Source organism: Anas platyrhynchos, chromosome 2 (genome assembly GCF_047663525.1).
Source record: "Anas platyrhynchos isolate ZD024472 breed Pekin duck chromosome 2, IASCAAS_PekinDuck_T2T, whole genome shotgun sequence".
Classification (NCBI taxonomy): domain Eukaryota; kingdom Metazoa; phylum Chordata; class Aves; order Anseriformes; family Anatidae; genus Anas; species Anas platyrhynchos.
In genome coordinates, this window is record NC_092588.1 from 115,698,187 (window position 1) to 115,725,167 (window position 26,981).

The 26,981-nt window shown below is 44.8% G+C and overlaps 2 protein-coding genes across 12 annotated transcripts in view; both read right to left on the bottom strand.

Annotated features, from left to right (window-relative positions):
• NOD1 (nucleotide binding oligomerization domain containing 1) overlaps positions 1-19,473 on the bottom strand; it is a 29,145-nt gene extending 9,672 nt beyond the window's left edge. Inside the window, exons 1-13 of one of the 11 annotated variants that reach the window (XM_072033092.1) lie at positions 18,870-19,250; positions 17,996-18,112; positions 16,802-16,897; positions 14,174-14,512; positions 12,267-12,441; positions 9,809-11,612; positions 8,239-8,322; positions 7,486-7,569; positions 5,958-6,041; positions 4,582-4,665; positions 3,343-3,426; positions 2,480-2,563; positions 804-887 (exon numbers count right to left, since the gene is read on the bottom strand). In XM_072033092.1, the coding sequence (XP_071889193.1) occupies positions 804-887; positions 2,480-2,563; positions 3,343-3,426; positions 4,582-4,665; positions 5,958-6,041; positions 7,486-7,569; positions 8,239-8,322; positions 9,809-11,612; positions 12,267-12,441; positions 14,174-14,389 (2,783 nt within the window). In that variant the 5' untranslated portion in view covers positions 14,390-14,512; positions 16,802-16,897; positions 17,996-18,112; positions 18,870-19,250. 11 annotated transcript variants of the gene reach the window in all.
• A 390-nt stretch (positions 19,474-19,863) lies between these two features.
• On the bottom strand, positions 19,864-25,384 carry GGCT (gamma-glutamylcyclotransferase). Its single transcript, XM_027451130.3, has 4 exons — positions 25,223-25,384; positions 23,845-23,990; positions 22,968-23,103; positions 19,864-21,260 (listed from the first exon to the last, which is right to left on the bottom strand). Exons 1-4 carry the CDS (start codon positions 25,316-25,318, stop codon positions 21,111-21,113), a joined length of 528 nt encoding a protein of 175 aa, XP_027306931.1. The 5' UTR covers positions 25,319-25,384; the 3' UTR covers positions 19,864-21,110.
• Positions 25,385-26,981: the final 1,597 nt, after the last annotated feature.

Sequence of the window (26,981 nt, forward strand, 5' to 3'; positions counted from 1 at the left end):
CCTTTGTAGATGACAGCTGATGCTGGCCTTTGAAAAAAAAATAAAAAGCATCTTTTCCACATCTCCAGGGAAGCCACTAGTCAGATAGTGAGTCATTGTCTTTCCAAGCAAAAATCCAGTGTCCTTTCACTAAAACAAATATGTATTTTTAAAAATACATTTCAGGTTCGATAATATGGGAGCAGCAGTGCTAAAACCAGCACCACTCTATTGACTCCCGAGCTCCCTGAGGTGAGGGAAGGAATGTGGTATTTGGCTTTGTGCCTTATAACGCACACGCGTGACTGGGTGATGCCTACCTAATCTAAAACAAGCAGATCTTACAAAAAAAGTTAATCTCCTTGTAGCTTAGCACTTTTCAGGTGTCTGGAGCACTGCCCGAAGAAAAATCCTAGCACAAGTTGTATGAAGCAAATTAGTAATGCTAATTAAATGTAACCATCTCCTGCATGTTGGGATTTAACTCCTGAGGAGCATGAACATGTTAAGAAGTTTGAAAAAAAAGTCATGAAAAGCAAACTTGTCTAGAAATTTTGACCCTAAGTCTGAAAACACATGCATTTGGTGAGTCGGTGATACAGACAGATATGAATGTCAAAAAGTTTTGTGAGTTCCTAACACGCAGGGAAGTGTTTCAGTGACAGAGGCTTTTTACCTCTGTGAAACCTGCAGCTGGATCTGCAGCCCCTGCCTCACATAAACTTGATTTTTAATTTTTTTTTAAGGCTGGAAAGTGAATGCCAGATGTGTTTTTGAAGGGAAAGAAAGTTTACAAAGTGAGCCTTTGAGGAGAGGAACTTTACCAGACTTCTTTAATCGCCGTGTTCTCCTTGAGAGCTTCGCTGAGGTACTTCACCCCTCTGGCTGTAATTTGATTCTGGATAAGCCTAAAAAGAAAGCGCTTCATGTCAAACTTGCATGCAAACCATTTCACAGCACACGCACAGCCTAAGCTCAGCCTGACATCGCGGAGCAGAGCTGTCAGTCTTGCCACAGGCAGACGGCTGCAATTTCCATCCAGGATGGTGCCCAGTGCTGCTCAAATGCCCCACAGGTGCACTTTCAGAACCAGAGCATCGATCCCTTCCTTTTAAGCCTGCACGTGGCTACACTCTGTGTGGACCAGCAAGATCTTGACACGTTGCATTTTGCTCACTTATGAGTATAAAACTACTCATCATCCTGTCCTAATTCCCTACTCACCTTTCGGTCTATCGTGGTGTGCCCCAGAGCTGTACCACTTCACGTGGCTACCTGAATGAATCCCACAAGATTCATGAGGCTGAAGATCAGAAGGACCTGAAGGATCTCGTAGGGATGGAGGGAAGGAAGGAAGCAGGGAGACGTTCCCATTAGAGGGCTTCCTGCACTTTGTAAATGAATCAAAATGCAGAGGGATCCACTGGATTCTTTCAGCTGCTGGAAAAATATCCTTCTCCGAGTGCAACCATCTATATAGGTCACCACCTTTTGGAGGTATCCATTGATATAATAAGGCAGGAGATAAATTTGCCTACAAGCAGAAACCCTCTGATAACACTGAGCTTTGGGAAGTTTTCTCATGACTCAAACTGAACCATCCAGTGAAGCATATCTGCAGCTATGCACAAAGAAATCCAGCCCTTCCCACCCCCTTTCATTTTCAGGGTGCTGGGCAGCAGGACTTCCACCGCTTTCAAAACAGGCTGCAAGCACTCAGCCCCTCTGACAATCAGCACACTTCCTAAGGGGCACGAATCAAGATTAATACAGGGGATGCTGAAGGTTGGTTAGCAAAGATTTTATGCAAGTTTGCAAAGGGACTCTGTTTATTACATTTTCTTGGCCACTTGGGATGAACAGATGGCTGTTTGTTTCACAGCCCACATCTGCCCAACCCCGTTCATGGAGAAATTCCTGTGAACCTCTGGATTAGGACAGCCAGAGCTGTGTTTTCTTAGAAGCTTAACAAGTCCCTTTGCGATTGCTATAAACCATAAGCTCTGCTTTCCTGGAGGTTTGTGTCTCGTGGTTGAGTGCCTTGCCTCAGTGAAAGAGCCTACAAGAAAACACCAGGCAAACAGGAGATGTAAGTGGCTGTCAGGTAGCTTCTTGGTGGAGGAGTCAGAGTAGATCTTGCTATTTTGACAGTGCTGACAAAATAGCAAGAATTATAACAATGTTATTTTATTCTAGCTGTCTGCTTGTAGATTTCTGAAACTTACCTTGGAGGCCAGTGATGCTCTGCTAAAGAGAAACGAAATCAGCTGGTAGTTCGAAAGTTACCAGGACACACAAATAGCTTCAACTTTTCCCCATAGGAAAGTAGTTTCTAGATGCTAGACACAGCTTTATTAGCTTTCTATTAAAACTGTCTACAAGCAGTCAGCTGCATCCAGACCATGCACAGAAAGCTTACTGTGACCTACATAGACTTGGAAGGTGAAGCTTTAATGCGGTGACTGCCAAAGAGCCTGTGCCTCTGTGGAATGTAACTCACCATAAGTGCACCAGTTTCTTGTTGACCTTCAGCATCTCTGCAAAACTCATTGCTGCCTCATCATCCAGCTCATTTTTTGTCAGCCTAAGTGGGAGAGAAAACGTTCACTTCAGCTGTTATTGTTATTTTTCATCCCCCTGCTTTTCCAGCTCGTCTGAGACTCAGCTTTGGACAGCCAAAGGGGCGTGTGCTGTTCCTGCCCTGAGCAATTTCTAAAGTCTGGACCACAGACATGCTGAAGAGAAGCTCTGGGGTAAAAGGGACACAAATATTAGAGATCTTCACTTCTCAGAGCAATGATCTATCTAATATTTTCTCGTGATGTTAAGGCGAATACAAAGTACGTGAGCTGTGGCGGAAAAAGGTGGAGAGGTAAAGACAGCACTGACGAGGTGCAAAACCTGTGAGGATGAAGAAGTGAGAGAAAATGGGGAAGGAAAGGTGGAGGGAGTAGAAATAAGCACAGACCAGAACTGCAGGTAGCCACAAGGGGAACTGAGAAGCCCAAACTCAATACTGGGCATGACAAAACCAGAGGCAGACAGGTTAAATCACTGCTTTCAGGCAGCAGTCTGCAGAGACACTAATAGTAGACTTCTTATCCCTTAAGTCAAAACCCAACCAACCTTTCTAAAGTTAAAGGGTGACATAAAGGACTCAGCATGCACACGGGAAGTGTGGCAGTGCTCCTCCAAGCAGGAAAGCTGATCTGCTCCTCATGCCCACGTTCTTCCAAAGGGTAGCAAGATACAGGGGATGAGAGAAGGGAGAGCAGGAGGCGCAGATGGGATCAGAGGAAGTAAAACCAGGCTGCGGCTTTCTCTGGAGAAGGAAGAGGAGAAGCAGAGCACGCTGTTGCTTACCAGAAGATTTTCACGGAGTCGTTGTGCTGCATGGCTTCAGCAATACTTTTCCCTCCCTCTGACGTGATGCCGTTGAACGCGAGACTGTGAAGCAAACAGACACAAAGGCTTCAGAACCAGCCAGCATTACCTGACCCCGCCGCTGCCAAACACTAATGAGTATCCTGGCATGGTGTGTTTTGACTCTTAAACACAATACCTGCTGTTGTGCAGGGAGAGAGGAGCTTGTAAATGCATGCTTTCCATTACAAACCACAAACATTTCTGAGTCTGCCATTCGTTCTTTGAATAGACGTCGGCAACACCATCCGGTTAAAACTTACGCTTCAGGCTTTGAGGGTTCAAAAAGCATTTCCATCCTCAGAAGCTAGGCCAGAGCTTGAAAATAGTGCAAGGCCTCGGAAAAAAAAAAAAAAAAAAGGCAGAAAGGGGATGAAATGGGGCAATGGCACAAATATGTGCTAGCATGAGCCCCTGCTAACTTCTGCTGAGACTGTGTACTCTCAGTCCCTCATGACTGGGCCTAAAAAATGGCAAATGTGCTGATGTGAGCTGATGTGGCAGGCACCATCTTCTCTTACCCTTTGCATCAAGCTACCACAGCGAGCTGGTGCTAGCTGTGCATTCAAATCATGAACCAAGATGAAGCAGTGGGAGATACGAAGGGAGCCCCAGTGCAAGGACGCTGCAGAGCAGCAGATTCACCCTGCATGGATGCCAGCAAAGCCTGGCTGTGGCTTGCAGTTACCCCTCCTTATTTTTGCAGGCACATTCTGCAGCATATTTGGTCCTGTCCGAGCATCCCAGGTGTAGCCCAGCTCTGATTCAGGCTCAAACTGTTTGCTTTCAAGTCCGATGCACCTGGCTGGATTCTGAAATGAGGGGGAGATGGCTATTTCAGATAGCTTTTAAGTTTAAATGTATCTAGGTCACTGCACCTGCTCGGCTTTGAATTTTTTAAGGCCAGCTATAAGCTGGCAGAAAGGAGGACAGGCCACCAGCTCCGAGATCCCTGGATCTGAAGTGGCAGCAGCAAGCTCTCAGGAGATCCCCAAACTCCCCGAGCGCTGCATTTGTGAAGAAACCGGTGCCATGTGCCACCTTGTGGGGAAACCAAGAAGCCTCATGTGTTTCCTCGCAGAGAGGCCAGTGGAAATGGGAGACAAATAGCAAGGATCACCAACGCTTCCAAGCGTGGTGGGAAAGCCAGTGCAGCGTCGAGCTGGGCTGGGGTTTTACCTCACGTTCGTTAAGGTGGGGTGGTTCCTCAGGGCCTCTGCAAACGCCTTGGCGCCTTCGTCTCCGACGTGATTACCCCACATCCTGGTGAAGACAGGAAACCAGGAGATATTAGGCGTGTTGCCCTGCTGCCCCTCAGCATCACGTTCTTTCCTTTTCTCTCCCTCTCCCTCCCCCTACCACCACTTCCCAGGCTTTGAGGCTTGCAAGAAAGCTGGCACGAACCATCCCCACCGAGCCGGGCATGTTCCACTCCCTGCACACCACGCCATCAGCCTCTCTGACTCACCAGTACCCTAAGGCCACAGCACAGGAGACAGCCTGCTGCAGTGCCAATGCTTTTGGGATCAGCTTGCTGTGCTGGGCAAACCCTCTGCAGCCCTGTACCCTTGTGGGGTCAAGGACTTTTGTGATCCGTGCAGCGAGCTGCTGTGACACATAGACAAAGCCCTAAATCCTCAGCATTTGCTGTAGGTCCCCATGCTGCAGTTTTCCTTTACCTGTGGGGCACGGACTGGGTGTAACACAGCTCAAAGTAACGTGGCAAAAGCTGCACAGCTCTGATCGACGTTCAGCAGCAATATCTGGTCAAATCCTTGCCACACAGACCGAGGGCTTTGACAATTCACCGGGTATTCTCAGGCTTGAAAGAGCCTCTGCTGAGTTACAATGTTTTTTCACAGATCTCATGTCTTGATGACTCAGAGCTACACTCAGCTTGATGGGTAATTAGTTGGCAGCTCTTAAAATCAATCGAGTTTTGCAGTATCTACACACAGCCACTTCCAGTAAGTTCCCTAGAATTTCCTTCTCAAAAATAAAGCCTGAAATCTGATTGTTCAAACCTGATTTTCACATTTGTTATGGTGGCCAAACAAAAGTTTTAATTCCATGTATTTGAGTATTAGATCCTAAGAAGAACATTTTCCTGCAGAGCGAAAAGAAAAACTGGGATTTGCCAGAGGGAAAAAATCAACCCCTCAAGTCTAGCATCTCTCCTAAGAGGACAGGGATCAAAGGTTTCGAGGACATTAAGACCTCTCTCCAGTAACAGGAGGCTCTCCAGTCCAGGACAGAAGGATGAGGAGGAGTTCCTTTTTATTCTCAGAGCTCACAAATTTATCAGGACTTGGCACAGAGTGTTTGACAACCTTAACCTTGACACTCAATAACTAGGTACATCGCCAATAGTCATAAAACCATTTTTTTAAAATAGAAAACGTGGCTGTGCTTCTGCACCAGTTTGGTCTGCAGCTGGAGGGAGAGAGGAAATGGGAGAAGGAGGGAAGGTAAGAATGAAAGAAGAAATCCTAAGGGATTTACAAACGCCTTGCCAAGACCAAGCCCTGAGCATTCCTCCTAAGCACTGAACTTACCCAATTTCAAACATTGTCTTGCTCTTCTGGATGGCTTGGGCGAGGCACTTCCCTCCTTCGCTAGTTATTTTGTTTGCTCCTATTCTGCACAAAACACGTGAATTGATGAGGTACCTCGCTGACAACACTACGGCTGTCAGAACACCAGCTCATGAAGCAATACAAGCATTTAAGGCTAATTAACTCTGGAGGCTAGTTACGGTTATCAAAGATTAACCTGGAGTAAAAAATCCTGCAGGCATTTGACCTTCGATTAAAGGAAGACATATTTTGTATGTTGGCCCTCCTAATATGACGTATTTCTGGGTAGAGTCTTGATTTTGGTGCTCCGTGTGTCAGAAATGAGGCTTAGGAACTAGTCCCCAAGACAAGGCTCCCTGCCTGGTTTTCAATCTAACTCATAGCATCAATTGCTGCTGCAGAGTACATGAATTACATGCAGCATGATGCCAGAGGGAGCAGAGCATTGCTTGGTAGTGTAGCTCGAGAGAAGATTGCAGCACAAACTAATAATTTTATGTTTTTCTGTTCCGAGCACAGGCTACAGGTGGTGGCACAGGCCAGTCCAGCACTGGTCAGTGGCTGGTGCTGCTGGAACACCTTTCCTTTCCTTGGCTTGTGTGGGAGCATCACATGGCTGCAGTTCAAGAAAGAGGCAAGTCTCAATTGTATGCACATTGCTGTAAAGAGCAAACCAACCCCCCAAACCACTGAATTTACATAAATGAAAACTGGTTTGGTTGGCTGACTTCAGGCACACGAATATGCATTCTATCCCAAAACAACCTCTGGGCTTACTAGGTAGCCTGACAGAAACTGTCTTCCAACAGGTTTTTTGGTGGAAGTGAGAAGATGAAATAAACAAATCACTGTTAAAGTGGTGAAAAAAATGGAGAGCTCTTGGCCTTCAAAAATCTGCAAGTATTTCAGGTGGGAAGTATGTGGCTTGTGTGGGGTTTCATAGCTAGTTAGTAGCAGAACAAGGCCTAGAACCCAACAACCCCTGGCTGTGGGTTGCTGCCTTCATACCAGCAGCTGGCATTGCTGTGGGTACCTCTATTTTCTGCTGCGGTCATAATTAAACCATTGGTTAATGGTTTACCTTTATGTCAAATCAGTGCTGTGCATGGCCAGACAGTTATGTGGAGAAGTTCCAGGAATTAAAGGGAACAACTTACCAAGTGAATTTGGGTAATTCCAGCATTGAGGTATGACTCCAAAGGCCCAGAAGAGGCTGGGTATAAAGAAGCCTGGTGCTAAATGCAGGTGAATTCACCCATTGCAAGGGCCAGCAAGGTTTGTGCACCATTTAAGCCTCACTCGAGTGTTCAAACTGGATTTAAGTAAAAAGTTTCACCTGCTGCCACTCACTGCTAGACTACTGTAAAAAAAATACATAAATGCAACCAAAATTATATTTTACTTGCAAAAGGATTTTTGCCTTTTTTCACTCTACCTCCCTTTTCACGTTGCTTTACCTTAATTATGATGCTGTACAAGTATAAAGGAAAAAAAAAGCCCAACTTACTTAACATATTCAAGGCTTGAGCACTCCTCAATGAGTTTCGCAACATATTTGGCTCCAACATCAGTGATTTGATTGTTGTATAAGCTTAAAGAAAAATCACATTGGCAAAAATGGGTTATTCCTGCTGTTACTTTAATATTTACAACCTGGATGTTTTATAAAGCACATAGAGCATCAATCTTTTTTGTACACATGCACAATTGCTTGTATTTCTATTTTGATACGCAGTTAATATTGTGAAGGGCTAGATATAAAATACAAGAGACCAGGCTGTAAATCATGGGAAAATATGTATATAATTTTTTAAATGCACGGTCTCCTCAAGCAAACAAATCTTCCCTTTATTCCCGTGTCAGTATGGAAATAACACCGCATAAGTCTGAAGAAAAAGAAAACACCAGCAGAATGTATTTTCATTTTTTAAAATGTCATAAAATCCCCTTGCAAATATTACTGAAGATCAGATACCTGAGCAGATGTACTTACAGTAAGGCCCTGGAACAAGGAGGTAATTCTTGGTATCCATGCTCACTTCTCAAAAAATCATTTTAATTTAGCTTCTTAACCCAGAGTGGGAAGCCAGAGCTAACATCCCTACCAGCTTTAACTTGATTAAGAATTAATTTTTTTTAAAAAATGCTACTTTATATGTTAAAAAAGGAGGTGTCTTTGGTTCCCACCCCACCAATGCTGTGTCAGCACTGCAGTTTTACTTTCTAGTATCAATACCTCGTGCTCCCGGTTGGTACATACCCCAAGAAAGTCACAATTTTGTACTTGGAGAGTTCTTCGTATAATATCCTTACTCCATGATCTGTGATTTGATTTACACTGAGCCTGGGATGAGAGGAAAGAGAAGAGAGTTTGAATCAATAGGGATTACATGTGTTCATCCCCCATGAGTTAAGGGATCACTGGAGGTCTGTGCAGTCCCCTCTGACATTTCAACAGGTTCTTATACCACGTATTAAAATCAATTAAGGGAGATGTGAACTCAGTTTTACATGGTTCACTTCAGAAACAAAAGAAAACAAAAAGCCCCCAAACACCAAGGCAGCGTTCTGGAAGCTGCCCATAGGCCTGAAAACCATAAAAAAGCAGTAAGTCAGAAACCAGAGACAAACACCTCATCTTCTTCCCGCGCTTAGTGATTGCAGAAATTCCCCTTGACACGAGCAACAACAAGCTTTCCAGACCACTCTCGCAACCTTCTCTCTGGGTACCTAGTTAAAGCCAGGCGTCTTGAAAGGCACAGCACTTTCAGGCTCCACTGACTAAAGGTTGTGAAAAGCTCTGGCCAGGAAATGGAACTGCAGTCCCAGAGGCATGCTAGATGTTCCCAATTTATTGGCCCAATTACACGCAAAACAAATCAATGTCAGTCACTCACAGAATGAAAATATATGTATTTTTTAAAAACTCCTGAAGCTTTTTCACTGTCCACAGAGCAAAGCCAAGCAAGAGTCATAAATCCATTTGTTAAAAATAAAATAAAATAAAATCTCGTGAGGCTGAAGGAGCTTCAAAAAATAAATACTTGAAGTTCCTGTTTTTCTTCACCTGACTATTTGGACAAATAAGGTCTGGCTGCATTACACAACCTCAGCAGGTGGAACAACGTGGCCTGTGATGTTAGAGGTGGAATGAGTTTGCCCCGATCACACCAGCTCATGTCCTCCCTCCACATCACCTCAGGGAAATCCCACAACTAACACTTCAGCCACCTCCTTTCATGAAGTACTGCATGCTAGCTTTTATTCTGTGAAAGCCAGACACCTTGGCAGGATGTAAAAGCAAGACATTTGCAGCATTTGGTCGTGGGTTACTGTGAATGGCAGATTTGCTCTCACCCTTTACGTCCAAGGGCAGAGACGGGCTCAGGCAATCTTCAGATAAAGGAGGAAGAATTTCTGTTTCCTTTCATCTCCCTTAAGCACTTTCTCCTATAAAAATCCTCTTCTGAGAAAAAAAAGTTTGTGATAGAACTACCTAAACCTAGAGATGTAAACAGTCCTGGCTTCTAAGGACTTCTTACCACCTTTTCTGTTTGAGTTTCCAAATTCACTCACCCCTGCTCCTGCGGCTGACTGAACAAATATTTCATGAGACCTGAAAGTGGCAGAGCTGGGGGTAGTCAAACCTCTAATCCAAATCATGCTGCGTGGGGCTATTTCCAGGCTTTGATTTCTGCTTTGAAGGCCAACTGCACTTTAATTTCCAGCAGCAGTGAGAATTCTGTTTCTCCACTTTCAGGATGAACTCCTCCAGCCCCGCTGCCAGTGGAATGAAGGCTAAGGAGGAACCAGCTCGTACAAACTCCTACCTGATCACGGCAAGCTTGCTGAAACAGGGCAGCAGCTGCTTTATTCCATAGTCGTTGATGTTGTTGTTGTCCAGATCCAGAGCCAGGCGCTTCTGGAGGTGGTGCACAACAAAGGAAATGGCGCTGCAGTCAGCGGAGTAGGCATTGCAGTACGTCAGCTTGATGTAGTTGGCGTGCATGCGTTTGGCAGCCAGCTTCCCCACCTTCTCGCTCTGAGTCTCATAAAGGCACCTCAGCATCCAAACAAAGTTTGGCTGCACCTGAATCTGATTGTAGTTTAGGAGCCTGGAGCGAGTGAGGCCCTTCAGGTGGGATTTCATGCTCTCCCCAAGGTAGGTGATGAGGGTCTTTCTCTTCCTCTTAATGACCGCAGGCAAAACTAAATGCCTGAAGAGCTTCTGCTTGGATCTGGAAAGCAGGCCACAGAGAAAAAGGTTGGTAAAATGGAAGTGCTCGTTGTTTCGGAAAGGATCCTCCCCTGCCAGGTGTTTCTTCAGCCAAGGGATGTGAAGGCAAGTAGGCTGGGCAGTCTCCGTGGAAGAGCATTCATTGAAAAACTGCAGTATCTCCTTGGTGCCCACTCTCTCTTCGATAACCAGGAACAAAGCTGTGAAAAAAGACTGAAGGGTTAAGTGCAAGAACTCGTAAGTGGACTGACTGTCACAGCCGGTATAACCTTTGACTGTCCTGAGAAAACCCAGCTGCAAATCTTCTTCAGAGATGTTTGCTGCTGTAACCTCCTCCTGCTCGAAGATGAAGAAGGAGTTCCCCATCCCTCTGTAGGCAATTTTACCCAAGGCTAGCAGGGTTTCCTTTCTTGCCTTGAACATCTCTGCTTGACTCCTGGTGTTGCTCTTCAGCAAACTTGTTTTCAGAGACCGGTTCAGGTGGACCTCAATCATGAGCAGAAACACGTCTGTCAACGTAACAGAACAGTCTGGCAGTTCGTGGCTGTCATACATGGAGCGGAAGTGTTCGTAGCATTTAAAGATAATCCAGCAAAATAAAGGCACCGAGCACAAACTGCAGAGATTGGGGTTGGCTTCCAGCTGGTTCAACACCAGTGCTCGCTGCCCCTCATCTTTGAAAAACATGGCAGTGTATTCCTTCAGGTTACTGCTGGAGAAGCCACGGAGCAAGACTTTCTTCCTAATGATGTTCCTTTGGATCTCAGTTCCCGTCCGTGCCGTTAGAACTTTCTTGGATCCCTTCAGAAGCTTTCCTCGGAGCAGGCTTACCAGCAGCACCAGCGGGTGGGTGGGCTCGTCGGGTGAACACATCTCGGGAACGCTGCTGAGATCAAAGTTGGAATAGATCTCATCAAAGCCATCAAAAGTGAAAAGAACCGTATGAGGGAACTGCAAGATGTGACGGAACACCTCCGCGGGGTCCTGGTCTGGGTAGCAATTATATTTGAAGAGCAAGTCTTTCAAACACACGGCTTCGTCTTCCTTAAAGCAACTAAACATCCTACATCGGAAACGGAAGAAAAATTTGGCCCCTATGTCCAACTGCTTCCTGGCCCACAGGCTTTGTATCTTCTGCAGCAAGATCGATTTTCCAATTCCTGCATCACCGAAGACATAAATCGTCTCTCCATCTTCATTAATTAGCCCGACTGCATCGTCAAAAAGGGCTTCTAATTGACACACTTCACCTAGGCTCTCATTGGTGAAACTGACCAGCTCCATAACGCTGTTAGAGTAAGTTTCTTCAAGCAGCATCTCTTCCCTCTGAGCATACGACATAACGAACTTGGAGTCTCGTCCCAGCTCATATCTGAGTTTCTGGCAATACCTGCTAACTGAAAAGACAGGGAAGTGTTATTAAAAAGCCCGTTGCGTATGATCACCCGCCTCGGTGGGAACTGTGAGGGGCAATAAGTTAAAATAATTCTTCTGTAAAATCAGTTCTCTGGCAGATTGCTGCTATGGATTTGGGCCGCCATTATTAGTCTCTTGGAAAAATCAGAGATTTGCTAACGACCTTGCTAATGAAAGAGGTAATGAGTTATGTCACCATCTCCTGAAAACCAGTACTGACTCCAAGACGCTGCACTGCATTAAGAGGCTTCCGTCTTTCAGCTGAGACTCAAAGTCAAGCCCTTGAACCTTTGTTAAAGATTTGTCTCTGCAAAGGCAGAGGGTTTTGGTCACAGATTGGTTTTGGCATCTGCCTTTTCCCTCTGTTTATATTCTACCTGTTACTTCTATTGGGTAGGTGGTCATTCTTTCCTAACTTGTTTGGTAATTTTTATTATTGCAAACAGCAAGCATGTCCTTTAGAAAGCAGGAATCTCAAGAGATCTTTGTTAGGCTGACACAGAAAATGAAAATCCTAGCTATTGTGCAGTGTTGCACTGGGTTTTTATTGCAACAGAAGCTTTACTGATAATGGAAGCAAAGTAATTCTTGTATGGGGCAGACCTAACGAAAGGGATATGGATGCACGGCCTTACCTGGATCTGTATTTACCACAGGTCTGCTACAAATATTCTCTGAAGGCTCATAAGCTATTTCATCCAGCCAAGGCTGAAGTTCATAGTAAGCATCAGTGACTTTCTGTAGGACACGGATGAAATATTCCGAAACTTCTTCTCCCTTGCTTTGGACCAAGTCTAGGATTTTGCGAACCTGAAGAAACAACACGTGGAAAATCATTGATGCATAGTGATGACTGTTGTACTGCTGGGCTGCTTTAGGATCCCTTTTGGACTGGGACAAGATCCTGAAATCAAAACTGGTGCTTAAAAAAAAACGAATTCAAAATCTAGCTCTGAATTTCAACCATCAAAACCCTCACTTTCTGTTTGTATTGGGATGTTGCAAGAAAGTCAGCTCTGCAGATTAAGGTCTCAACTTTTAGCTAAATCATAGGCTAAAAAAACCCCAACAAACAACATGGATAAATACTTCTCCTCAACACGGAAACTAAAGGATTAGCTCAGCCTGGCTGAGTATATTTTAAATCCTAGGCTTAAAACAAAAAAGATGGAGGGGTTTTCTCAGTGCCCTAAATTAATTCCTCTGGTTTGTAGATATTCCAGTCACATTTAGATTTACCTCTGGATCCTGCTAGACTGAGAGTGGGGCAGGCAGAATCTCTCTCTGGATCTTAATGCAGATCCAAAAAACCTGCAATTCTTTCTTTTCACACAGCAACTCACTACAGCAAGATTATCTCTGTACAATTTACTTGTTGCCTGCAAGTGTTACTGAAGCTAATGGCTACCAAAGAGTGTCTGGAGCAGCTCAAGGCGAATCCTTCCAAAGGCAAACCAGAGCCTGATCTCTGTGCAACCAGCACAAGGCAACCCCAGTACCGAATCCTCCTCAGGACAGAGTAATCTTTTTGGGGCTCAATTTGAATGTTTGGATCCTCTTGCTGAGAATGAATCAAGAATTCAGTTCAAGCAAGGGGTTTTGAGAGACTATGGCCTTGTGTGAGTAAAGCAGGGCGAGTTACATGGGACACAGCAAAATCATGGTATTTTTTTGACATTTTGTGTGCTCTGAAAAACAACTTTAACCCTTCCAGACAAGCTCCCACAGAGTTCACTTACTCTTGTGGCCTGCTCCGTGTCTCTGCTTAGAGTCCTGGTGCACGGCCTCCCCCTCAGCTTTGTTACAACAAGCATGTATATTATGCTGAACAAAAAGAAAAGGGGATGATGGTACAGTGTGCATTTATTCAGCTTTGACCTTGCACACAGTGAGCACTGTGTTAGCGTCTCAGCTCGCCAGCAAGAATGATTATTTTATGAAAATCTGCACTGTTAGGCAAGTCCAAGCTCTCTGAATTCTTTACGGTTTGCCTGCCACTATTCCGAAGCTGCACGACTGGTCGGAGAATGAGGAGCTTGTTTTGGGTCACGACGCACAGAGCAACTGTGCACACCTGATGATTTTCTCCTATCAAAAGAACAGGAATTAATTTTTGCTCCTGATGCCCACAGATGAATTCCAAACCCCAGCGTGTCAGGAGATATCAGTTTTACAAACATTTACCACGTCCAAACATTTCCTAAAGTAAATTTTCCTTAAAATACTCTATATTATAATGAAGGCTTGTGTGCAGCAAGCTGCACTGACAGCCACGGTGGCCACCTCTTTATCCAAGGACAAAGCTGCAGCTGGGGACACAGAGCAGCAATTACCAACCTGCTCGTTTTGGCAGCTGCCAGCAGGCTTACGAGCAGTGCCAGCAGGGCTGGAAAGAGAAGTGGTGGAGATGCTTGTCCAGAAGGAATGGGGTGGGGAGTCTCCAAAATAACAAAGACTGGGAAAGACATCAAGCTCATAAAACCTAACAGTAAAGTTGAAAGTAACAGAAAGTTCAGGTTGGCTAGTGAAATGAAAACAATACCTTATCTGCTTGAGTTGGAAACTGAACAACAATCTCGGCGTCCTCGGTGGAGAAGTACTCATTGTAAAGCAAGTTGTCGATCAAACACTGCGTGTTTCGGATCTTACTGACCAGAAGCTCTCGGTAGATCTTCAGCAAAGCAATGCAGGACGGCGGGCTTGCTCCTGGAGGTTTTTCCAAGGAAATCTCCAAGTTAGCACAAAGTTGGCCTTCCATAGTCGAGACAGCAAGAAGCTGCTCCGTCTAGCCTCATCTTTGGCAAGCTGGCTGGCTGCAGTGAGGAGTCAGCTCGGGGTTAGCTTCAGGGAAACGGGCGATCTGTCCTTCACGTTACCGAGCCTGTAAAAGTAAATTGCACAGAGCCTCAATGTAAACGTTACCCTGTGCAGATGCATCCTGCAAGTAGCCATCAAAGAGTAATTCCAGCCTCTGCACAACACCACTGACAACTTTATCCAAAAAAAAACCCACAACCTGTTATCTTCCTCATGCACTTCCAGACATTTATTCAGCTTTTGGAAAAGAAACAAACCAAAAACTACTGCAGGCAGTCTCCCCTGTAATATAAATACTGCGGTGCAGCTTGCCTCAAACAACAACGCTTGCATCTGCTTTGTTAACTGCCCGTTCCTCGTGCATAATTGAATATTTTTATTAGCTTTTCGTGTTTCAACAGACAAAGCAGGGCATCTGTCCAAACGCAGCTCGACAAGGAAATAAAGGGGAATCAAATTCTATTTCGTAGCAATTAATTCTGTAGGAGGAATTAATTTCTCCTAGCAATTCCCTTTGTCTTCGGTCACAACGAAAGCCTCTGTGTAAAATTTTGCCAGGAGGGTGACTGTCCTCAGAAGCGAGGCCTTGTGAACTCTCCGACAGCCCTGGCTGAAGGAAAGCAAAGCACATCCCCGGCACAACCGTTTGGGGTCGCAGCCAACCCCAAAACGGCAGAGCTCTTCCGACCAAACGTGACGTGACCCAGTGAGCTGGCTTTCCGACCACGAGTGAGTGACTGCATCTGCTCAGACAGATCAGCCCTGCAGTGCACCACGCGCATGACCCAGCGGGTCGAGTGGCTGACTCCTGAGTCACCCCGCTGCCTAGGAGCCACGCAGGCACATCCCTTTCTTTAAGAAAACTCATTTCGGAACTGAACTCCATCACGGAGACCAAACAGATGTTGAAAACATCATTTCCTCCAGAGCTTTTGCAAGCTTTCGGTTAAAGAGATCGAGTCACCTCTAAAACACAGGCAACACAGACACTAACACTTCTCTTTCAAGCCACTGCTCCTACCCAACATCTCCTGCTTGCTTTGGTTGCTCTAGGACCACATTATCCTAATGCACATTTTCTTCCTAGAGCACAAGACAATGGAGAAACGAGAGGATTCAGAAAAGCATTTAAGGTGAAGGCATCAGGGGAGAAAGGGAGAAAAAGCACAAAGGCAGAACGGGGAAGCTACAGCTGGCAATATTAAACCCGCGCACGATGACGTACTCAGTGATATTTTCTGTAGCAATATTAACTTCAGGATTAAAAAAAAAAAGATACTCAGTATTGGAGAAAGCAGTAACTTTCACCGGTATCTTTTCATAAGAAAAATGGAAAATTTCCACCATCCCCAGACAAAGAAAATGTCACGTCAGATGAAGAGCTGAGCGCCTGAAGTTAGAACAGCCCTATCTCCTGGCACAGGCAGCTAATAGCAAGGCAGGTACCTGCATGTTTGTAACAAAGTGGATCGGCTACATGAGGAAACCTCAGGTCCTACCCAGACTAAAGCAAACACAAAAATGTTTTACAGTAGCTGGTTTAGGTGCAGCAGCACCTACAGGTCCTCGTCAGTGTGGGAATGTGCTTATTCTTTCGGAAAAACTCTCCACAGGACTCGGACATACACAGTTCTGCTTTGCTAGCTTCAGGTTTTTGGAAGCAGGAGACCAACGTGCTGACACTATGAGGTATCAGACTTATCTGCAAGTCTATCGTCTCTTTCTGGAAAGAGTCCCAGCTTCCACGGTGCTTTACAATGGCCTCTTTGAGTGATGGATCACAGGGTTACAACATACTGAGTCTCCCATTACAAGGTTCTGTTAGCTTTATAATGCTAGCTTACACAGCTGGCATGTTTAAAGGTAAACGCTTATGTGGCTTAGAAATCTATATTGAAAGCAACCACTTGCTAGACCACGGAGCATGTACAATGTTTTCTTTCTTATCTCAGGCACTCCAGCTGCTGGATCCCGTGCATCAGTCGTGGGGATGCTGGAAGAAAAGGCTGAGGCATACATGCATGTGGGGACACCTCCGTGCACTAAGGTCTAAAAACATATTCTGTTGAGAACCGCTGCCTCATTTAACAGCCATTCCATTTCTGAAAGGCCTAATGAATGAAATCATTTCTAAAAGCCACCCTGAGCTTCTTACAGTCCTTTTGAAGGTATCACTAAGTTACGATAAAGAGAGATCTAACAGAGATTCTAACATCAACAGCTGAAGATGAGCACTGAGGTTTGTACAAAGGGCACACACATGGGGAGGAACAGAAAGATTTGCCTGCTCTGTAAAGCACCTGAATCAGCAGACCACCTAAGGAGGAAGGGAGAGAGGCAAGAACAGTGATACCTGGGCAAAGCAGGAGCCTGGTACGGGGAGACAAGGAGACAGACACATATGGGGCAAAGCCTCGATTCTGGGAACAGAATGGGCTTCTTGTTCCTGCTGGGAAAAAGAAAAAATAAAGGTTTACTCGAGAGGCTGCCAATGATGCTGTAGAGGAAATTAAGTGAGCCTCTTTGAGAACAGCTTCAGCTGAGTGGAGAGGACAGAAAACAGACTATCAGGAATTAAAAGGAGGCAGAGAGCAGAGTGCTCACCCATCAATTGCAAAAGCAAATGAGACAGAAGACAGTCTTGGCCAAATGAAGCATCAGTGGGGACTGAAGCAATGTGAGAAGCAACAGCAACACTAGCAAGGGCTGCTTATCACAGGCCTGCAAAACTGAGAGTAACAAAGAGGAAGCAAGACAGGGATCAGGCCAGGAATAAAGAGGGAAATGAAAAAGGGAAATGAAATGCGTCATAGTAAGAGATACAGCAGAAGTATCAGTGCTCACAGCGAAGTTTTATGTCAATAACCTGCAGCAGTGCCGATAGCTTCCAAGAAAAGGTATTGGCACTTTTATTTAGTGGCTCTTCTGACTTCCCTCTGTTTAAACTCTCGGCATTGCACAAGCATATATAGTTATATTTCCTGGCCCTGCCCTTCTCATATCCTCTTTTCTCGAAGATTGCCTGCTTTCCTTCTAACAAAACCTGTGCCTGTTCAATTTCCAGTGCCGCAAGTCCTCTGGCAGCGAAGAATATTCTGTTTTACTGGTAGCACCAACATTTATCACAAAAAGGTCTTACTCAATGTAAATGCTGTGTATAGACGGGCTGAAGGGTCTTAAAGAGTAGCTAAAAAGAATTCCACATTTGGGTAAACTTAATAATTAACTCCTTATTGAGCTCGCTGCTCCCAAGGAGATTGTGTAGGAAGAAGCAGCAAAGCCAATACAAGGAACAAATTAATTAGGAGCTGTCCTCCTAAGCAGCTAATTTAAGACCAGACAAGTGTATTTCTAAAGACCTGAAAAACTCAGTCAATAGAAGGTTTCTTCTGTAGTTATCAAAACGACTATTCTGTAGTATTCAAAGTGTGGTTACTCTTAGGAGATGGCTCTATGAAAATAGTGCCCCCTCTCACAAGAAAATCTGAGCCCTTTGAGTCTTCAAGTCAGCTTTGTCTCCTGAGAAAAGCTGTCCTGCAGTGCTCACCATCCCAGTGCAGGGTCGTTACAGCAAAGGGAGAACTGGAGATCCTAGCATGCTTTTTCATTAATTGCTGTAATCTTGACTCAGTCAGGCCAGTCCAAACTCAAGTACTTGCTACCACTGGGAGAAACAGAAAACAGACTGCTTATCCACATCTTATTTCATCCGTGCCATAACGTTTTTGAACATAGCAAATACACAAGAACTTATTTCCACACAGCGTTAATTTCAGAGTTGTTTCTGACTGAAACCTCAACTTTAAAAGAAGCTTAACTCTTTTATGCGGTACGAGAACAGTAAAAACGTGCAGATATTAGAAGCAAATGGGCACGAATACTACATGGGAAGTCATGACAAGAAGTGATGTAATTCATTTATTTCCCAGAGGTAAGAAAAAACACCCTTTATTTTTATAGCACAAATTGTGCATTTCTTGAGGTTGCAGAGAGTCCCTGTACTGATCTTAAAATGATAACCTGTATCCATGAGTTAAAACCCATTAATCATACTCCCATTTACAACTATCATAATCGATGCTACAGAATATCAATACGTGTGCTGGGAGCCATACATCAACATCACACTAGTGTAAATCCATTACAATTCTTGTGGTTTTGGGGTCACTGAGATCAGCACCTTTCAGTGATTTCCCCCCCTCTTTACGCTTTGACTCTTAGCGTAAGCTTTTATTGCCCCTTCTAGTTGTTTGAAGAGCAACAGGTAATAAAGAACACGTAAGAAATAATTTCTAACTCCATCTGGTAACCTGACAAGCTTTTGCTTAAAAGGCGGAGGCTTTTAAAGAAATATTTATATCCTTCTTGAGTTTTGCTGCTGCCTTTCCCAATACTACACTTTTAAACAAGTGGAGCTTTACCTGCCAGGCTTGGAGTCCCTGGTACCAAGTCCTTGCCAAAAAAGATGCTATGGGGCTCCCTGATAACTCCTTTATGGCATGTTTCAGGAAAAGATTTAATAAACAAGAAGGAGCCACGATTTGGCAGGACACTGTGGATGCTCCGACATCAAGGTGCGGGCGCGGCAGACCCCCCCACACCCTCCTGCGAGCAGCTCCCACCTCCCCCGCTCGTTTTTTCGCTTATTTTTGCCTCAATTGGGCAAAACAGCGAGGCCTAAACGACTCCCGTGTGAGTCAGCGGGACTCACAGCCCTTCGGGCAGCACTGCGGCAAGCAAAATGCTTTCTACTTATCCCCCCCCCCTCCCCTCCGCCGCCCCCCATCGCCCGCCGCGACATGGCGGCCGCCCCCACAGGGGGCGCGGGGAGGGAGCGATGCCGCCGGCGGCGCCGAGCCCCCTTTCCCCTCTCCGTCCCCTGCACTCACCGCGGCGAGCCGGGACGGAGGGCAGGCAGGGAGGAGCGGTGCTTCCCCCGCCCCCGGCCCGCCTGAGGCGGCTCCCGCCCCGCACACGGTGCCCCCTCCCCGGCCAGAAGCGGCTCCTCCCCGCACGGCCATGGCCGGAGGCTGCTTCTCCCTCAGAGCCATCGCTGTGCGTCCCCCTGGCTCCTCAGGGAGGGAGGAGGCTTTCGCCGTCCCCCTGAGTTCCCCCTTTTCCTCAGCAGCAGGCATAAAGTATCCCTCCTAACTCCCTCCAGGTGTTTACTTTCCCTTTGCTTCTTGCAACAGTAAAATACCCCCTCAAAAGTGCCCAAGGAGCCTGGTGAGGACACAGTAAAACAAGTGGTTGTGGCATCGAGGAGCTGAGCTTCACACACTCTTACCTCTTAATACTGCACTTTCACTTATTAAAAGTGCAAAGAGAATGAAATTGTGAGGTACAGTTCCACATCATCAGCTCCAGCTTATGTAAGTGACACATTCTTGAAGCACGCATTGAATAGGCACGGGAGAGGTTTGGTAATTGCAATTTTATTTACTCCAATCTCAGATCAGACAGTGCTAATACAGAAAGTATCATGTTTTGCTTTAGAGTTGTGGTGCCCAACTCCAGGAACAGTCATATGACATCAGGACAGTAACTATAGATCCCTGGCAGAAGTTTACAGAAGACAAAATATGCAGAGAAGACATGGTAAGTTTATTACTTTCTCATTTCTCCATCTAAGCAGTCACACAGTGACACTGGATATACCTTACAGTACAGAAAATAAATCAAAGTTCAGTTGTTTCACATGTTCCAGGTTGTCTGTTTTTCCCTGTCCCCAAAGACTAACTATAGGGGTTGCCAAGTACCGTAAAGATTGGTAAGTACTGTAAACCTTACAAGTGCTTCCAGTTTTGTAGGAAATTGTCACAACTGTGGAAAAAAAGGCCGAGTCTGTTAATCTGTGATTTAACACACAAAACGTGCTAAGATGAATTCACAGAAGTCTTGCTGATTTTTCTGGACTTTAGACCAAATCCTAGAAAAGTACCAAGACAGTTAAAGTAATTTTTAAAACCTCAAGTATCTAAAATGTTTTCTTTAAAATCTGCTGGTTGTACTTCACTAGCACACCTATGCTGATTATCAGCTATAGAAAGAGGGAGGCTGTTCCACTTTGAAAAAGTTTCTCTACTGAATGCAATCTTCAGGCCTGCGTTGCCTTTCAGGCTAACACTTAAAAACATGGAGCTAGTTAATAGAAGAGGAATATTTTTACCTATGTAAATGGGAACTCCACAGCTTCAGACAGGTTGGGCTTTAAGACCATTACAAGCAGCAGCAAAGAAAAAAGTTTAGTACTGCTTTATAGTAAGTCTTTGAAATTCTTGGTAACTTAAGAACAAAGGGCCTGATCCTGCAGCCCTTATTCCGTAGAAGGTAACAGATGCCAAAACCTAGGAAGATGACCTTTTTCTTTTAAAAAAGTCTGTAAACAGGACATGTAGCGTAAGTTTGTGTGCAGAGCTCCATGAGAGTTACAGAAAGATAATTTACAAGTCTGCAAAAGGTTCAGTGTGTACTTAAGCTATACATACAAAGCAAAGAAGTTATCAATGTCAGTTTGTCTTCAGATGGCAAATTATGTCTAACAGCTTCCTGTAGATGCACAGCAAACTCAGATTTTATTGATAAACAAAGAAACCGCTGATCAGCACAGTGAGGAGAAGGATCCAAATCAAGGTGAATGGCCAAGCAAGTGCAGAGGTGTTCTATGCAAAATTTGCTTTACTTGCTTTAACAGCAGCTTCAATTTCTTCAAAGATTGGCACTGGTCCTGCATAGTTATTAGTTTCAATAGCTTCTAATTTCTTTTGATACTCAGTTGGCAAGCCGTTCTGTTTTGCACCCATGCAGATAACCTATAGTCAAAAGGGGAAAAAAAAAAAAAAAGAGTCAATAATAATGTTAGGAGGGATAGATCCCTCCAAACATTTAGTCATACAGAAAGGACCAAGAGAAAAACAGGTACCACCAAGGGAGACCCCTAAGATTTTGAAATGCTGCCAATGTGCCCAAGACACAATTAACTTGCTAATTCAGTCATTCGGATCAAATCCAAAGCACAACAGTGAATACCTAAACAGGTTATAGGAGTAACAGAAACAGATACTTAGCTTAGTGAAAACAGATTCCTTAGAGTTTGTTGCTGCAGCTTTCCTTCTACATACCCCAAACCCTCAAGTTTTAGTGCAAGAGAACTTAAGTGACAGGGAGAGGAAAAGAGGAGGCTGTAGGAGCCAAGGCTTGAAAGAGGCACTAGCAAGTTGCCAAATAGAAACGAAGAAAGATAAATACAGAGACTTTAAAAGCTGACACCAGTGTAAATATTCTTTCACACATTCAACAACCAGGAAATCCAAGGATGTGGTGTTTGGAGGGGATAAACTTTGCCACAAAAAGTACCTTGCAGTAGATGGATGTAGCTCATTGTGTACAGATACCTGTACTAAATTTTTAGACCTCTTGTCTGGTTAACTTAGGTTAAACAAATAACCCAGGGCAGGGTGGGGGGAGAAAAAGAGAACTACAAACCAACGCTGACAACAGCAGGAGAGAATGTTTAACTAGATAAAGTTGCCAATATTGGAAGTCTGCTCTCACGGCATCCTAGTGAGAGCTCACACGCAGCAGCAGTTTCCACATACTAATTCCTTGAAAAACCCTAAAGATCTGTTTTGACAGGAAGCAGCAAAGCTTGCTTTCTAAGCAAGCTTTCTCTTAAGAAATCCTGCAGCAGCAGGCCTTCGCTATGCTCCTGGAAGCTGATTTGTGGGAGCTGAGAGAGGAACGTGGGATTTCACAGGCTCAAGTCCTGTTTCTTTGCTTTTGGTCAACGTGTTACAGCGATGTCTGCCTGCAGCTGCTAGTAACTGCACAATTCACAGTTCCAGACACGCAGCCATGCCACCTGAGGCTAGTCCTGCATCAGATCTCACAGGCTAAGCAGGTCAGGCCTGCTCCGTGACTGGGCCGTGTGTCTCTACAGAGTCAGTGAGTTGCAGAACGGTGTTGAAACACTTCTGCCTCCCCAGCTGTCAAGTGAGAACCCTGCAGTGCCTTACAGTGGTGCTAGAGATCTTGTGAATCTACTGATCTGGTAAAAAGAGGCAGGTGGACTTGTGCATTAGAAGATAGTAAGATAATTTATAAGGCAATAGGAATAACCCGTGTCCTTGGGACTACAAGCCAGGTGCTTTATTCTCCCCACAGAAGCTTCCCTCTGTCCTTTCAGTGGAGTGCATTAATTTTTCATTCCTAAATAGAGAATTGCTGCATGTATGGAAAGGAGCTGGCTTCCTTCAGAAATCCTGGTGTCAGTCGTAACTAATTCATGAGTTAAACAGAGGCTTCATGTAAAGCAGAACATAAAACTGATTTAGTCGATCTTTAAGAGCTGGCAGTCCTCAGTAAGCATCGTTACACTAGTAGATTGCACAAGGATGAAGTTACACCTTTACATTAGAATTACTCATGCCTTTTATCTACCGAAAATAAGGTCCTTGTTAAACAGGCCAGAAGTACTGCATTACGTGTTTCTGTTCATTCTCTCCAGACGCAACACCTACCTTTTTATACTGTGGAGAAGGGGGACCACGGACGTAGTCCCTCATCTGGTAGCTTCGACAGGTCAGAACCTTTCCTGCTGGAGTGTGGACGTTAATTTCTATTGGGACATAAATTCCATCTGCAACTCCCTCTTGCCTGCAAAGGACATATATTCCTTTCACGGTCAATAATTGAAGCATGGGTAAAAGGCATCTTACGTCTTTCAAACAAACTGTGCAATTAAACCTATGCATTTAACATAAAAGAATTCAGAGCAGAACACTCATCTTCATGGTTAAATGACTTAGAGAAAAATAATTAAAGCAAAACATATTCCGGTATTTTTTGTGCTAACTGCTTTCACATCCAAAAATAAGCTTCTAAAAGTCAATGCTGCTCCCTAGTCATCATTTTAACAATGTAAGAAAGATGACCAGCAGATAACTTGTGAGATTAGAGAGTATTGCTTGTGATTCAGGTACTGTGCAAGTCTTGTAATCCACAAGAGAAATCCAACCAAGATTATCAGAATTAATAAATACTCCTGTGTGGAGCCAGGAGTTGGTCTCGATGATCCTTGTGGAATCCTTCCAGCTTGGGATAGCCTATGATTCTACTATCATTACAAAAGGAAAAAACAAAAGCAAAATGAAAAAATAAACAAAAAAACAAACACTAAATTAGCGTTTGCTTGAAAACAAGGCACTTTTAATCTCAAATATTTTAGAAGCCAATAAATGCACTATAGAGTGAAATTCACATATTAAAATCCAGTGTCTTCTTGATCCCAGCAAAAGCTTCCACCCTGCTTTTTACAAAAATCAAGCAAACAAACAACACTACTACTTTTAAATTGCTCTCTAAAGTAACAGAAGATGGCAAAGTTAAGTCACCTACTTATCCAGTGAACTTAAATTGCTAGTGTTCATTTTCCACACTACTCCCCATACTTCGTCTCCAGGGCTCTGAACAATGGTAGCTGTACCTCCATGCCAGACGGGACTTGTCCTGCCTTGGTGATGGCCAAAATCGAGCTTAAAGTCCTGCAAATGAAACCAATGCAGAAAAATCAATTTCCACTCAACAATAAGGGTTGTTGGTTATTCTTGACAAGAAGGGGGCACCTACAGCAGAGCCTACAAGAAGTCATCTGGAGCCACAGAAGGAAGAACTCACAGTCATGCAGCCAGGATCTGATCCAGCTTCAGCTCATGAGGTTTTGGTGCTGTTCTAAGACATAAATGCTACCATGATGGGTCCAGGAAAATAGTGATGATAAGCCTCCAAAATGGTAAGTCTTTTCCTCACATCCTAATAGAAGTGCCCAGGCATACAATACCATCCTGTGTATTTTCCAGTGTTATATGCCATCTCCTCACTCAACTGGAACACTTTTGGGTACTTTTAAGTCAAGGTGGCAGAGCTCACAAATCATTGGGCCAATGCTCTCAGACACATGGTTTGATTTTGGGGTGGTCCTCTGGGGACGCAGGAGTTGGACTTGATGATCCCTGTGGGTCCCTTCCAACTGAGGATGTTCTGTATATGCCTCTTTCAGTTAGCTTATTCAAGTGCTGCAAGTCAAAACATTGCTTTCAAAATCAAGTATTTCTTTTTCATATAAGGAATACCAAATATTAGCATACAGGCAAAATACAGTAACTTGTTCATGCATTTTTTCCAGTATAATTTCATGTCTGACTTCAGAGAGGCCCAGTTTCCTTTCCAACTTGTACACCTTTCACTAGCTGTAGAGGAGGGGAAGAAAAAAGCCTGAAGGAAGACTACCTGATCGATAACAACGACAAACCGAAAAACTGGCAAAGGCAGAAGTCATTATAAAAACAAACAAAATAATAATAATAATAATAATACAACTACGAAACCTCATGGCTTTGCTTACTTCTTCCCCTTTTTAAGCTGTAAGAAAACTTTGATTTGAAACACATGCCTCCTGCATACATTAACACATTTGCTTTCTGAGATGTTACCTTCTTGTCACATGCCCTAACACATACGGGAAAAGGCTGCAGAAATTGAGCAACTGGAGGCTTACAAAAAAAACAAACGGAGGCTTTGCAGTCTATTTTCATGTCATTAAGCCTCCAACCACCAAGACCACCACATCCAACCCCTGACCCACCACCAACCAGCCCTCCACTAACCCACACCACCCATCTAAACCTCTTTTAAACACCTCCAGCGATGCCGCCTCCACCCTGAGCAGCCCACCCCAATACCCGCAGACCCCCCCCAGCCGTCCCCCCGCACCCACCGGCAGCCTGGCGGTGCCGCAGGGCGCGGCGGCGGAGCCGAGCAGCAGGCGCTCCCGCAGCAAGTTGCTGCCATAGGCGAAGTACAGCGCCTCCATCGCGCCCCCGGGACGCTCCCGCCCCGGCGGCGGGAGGGGCGGCGCGGGGGTGATGGCGCCATGGGCTGGGAGGGGATGGGGGGGGCGCCGCCATTTTGGGGCGGTGCTGAGGAGGGAAGGGGGGGGGGCTACAGGGGTACTTGTAAAAATTGCAATTCGTCATTAAATGCGTTAAATGAAAAGCGTGGTTCTGAGCCTTCCTGTCCAGCAGTTTTCCATTTATTTTATTTATTTATTGTTTTCCCCTAAGCAGCATTAAATAGGGATAAGTGCCCTTGGAGCGCTGCGTTCGGTTCTGGGGCCCCAGCACAAGAAGGATGTGGGCTTAACTACAACAAGTCCGGAGGAGGGCACAGGGGTGCTCAGAGCTGGAGCTCCTCTCCTGTATGGACAGGCTGAGGGGGTTGGGGTTGTTCAGCCTGGAGAAGAGAAGGCTCCAGGGAGATCCTATAGTGGTCTTCCAGTGCCTAAAGGGGGCTACAGGACAGCTGAGGAGGGACTCTGTCAGGGGGTGTAGGGATAGGATGAGGGGTAATGGCTTTAAACTAAAAGAGGGTAGGTTTAGATTAGATATCAGAAAAAAAAAATCTTCACTCTGAGGGTGGTGAGGCCCTGGCACAGGCTGCCGAGAGAAGCTGTGGATGCCCCATCCCTGGAGGTGTTCAAGGCCAGGCTGGATGGGGCTTTGGGCAGCCTGGGCTGGTGGGAGGTGTCCCTGCTTACTCTGAACTCTGCATGGAGAAACCTGCCTCTGTCTTCTGCCAGTAGCATCAGGAATGCTGATTTCAACCAGATATGACAGAAAGCAAAGCGGTTTCGAAGTCACAAACTTTCTGCTGGGTTCAAGAAAATAGGCAGAGATGGCTGTGATACCTGTCCTTCAGAAAAGGCTGCTGTGTGAGCGCAGCTGTGGGACAGCACACATCCCAGTGGAGGAGCTTGCTGTGAGCCTCCTGGCTTCACCCACCCCATAGTTCTGCCTCAGGGAGCATCCCTGGAGGACGCCAGGTTCCTCACACACTAGTGCTTGCTGAACAACCCCTAAGGTTTTGTGTAGGAATAGTGTAGGAATTGTAGTGATGCATGTAGCAATTTTCACTTTTTAATCTCAAAATTATGTTCAAAAAACAAAAAAACACCAGCCTTTCATAACACTTTTTAACAAGGAGCCTTTCGTAACGCTTTTTAAGTTATTGAAACCTGAAATTCTGTACAAAAATGCTATTTTCCCAACACCTAGAGTTTCAACAGCAATTCCAGTGATTTTTTATTCAAATAGTGTATATCTTTTTGAACAAAAAGAAACAGTTTTCTCCTAAATCTTGTGTTCTTTTTAATGCTATTCAAATCTAGGCATGAGAGTTACAAACGAGGTCAGATGACTGACAAAATGAGGAGGCTGTCCCCGAGCTTTTGGCTGGATTTGTGCGCAGTTAGCAAAATTACAGTCAAACATACAGAGGGAAAATCAATTTAAAACACTGCCACTTGCAATTCTAAGTATTTAATCACTCAGGAAGGTATTTCAAAAGAGGTCTATTGAGGTTTCCATTTTTTTACAGTATGTAATGAATATTGAGCCTTCTCTAGAGTGAAAGAGCAGTGGCAGGAGCAGAGTTTTGTTGTGCATGGTAAAAGTTGATCTTGCCTATTCCAGATATAA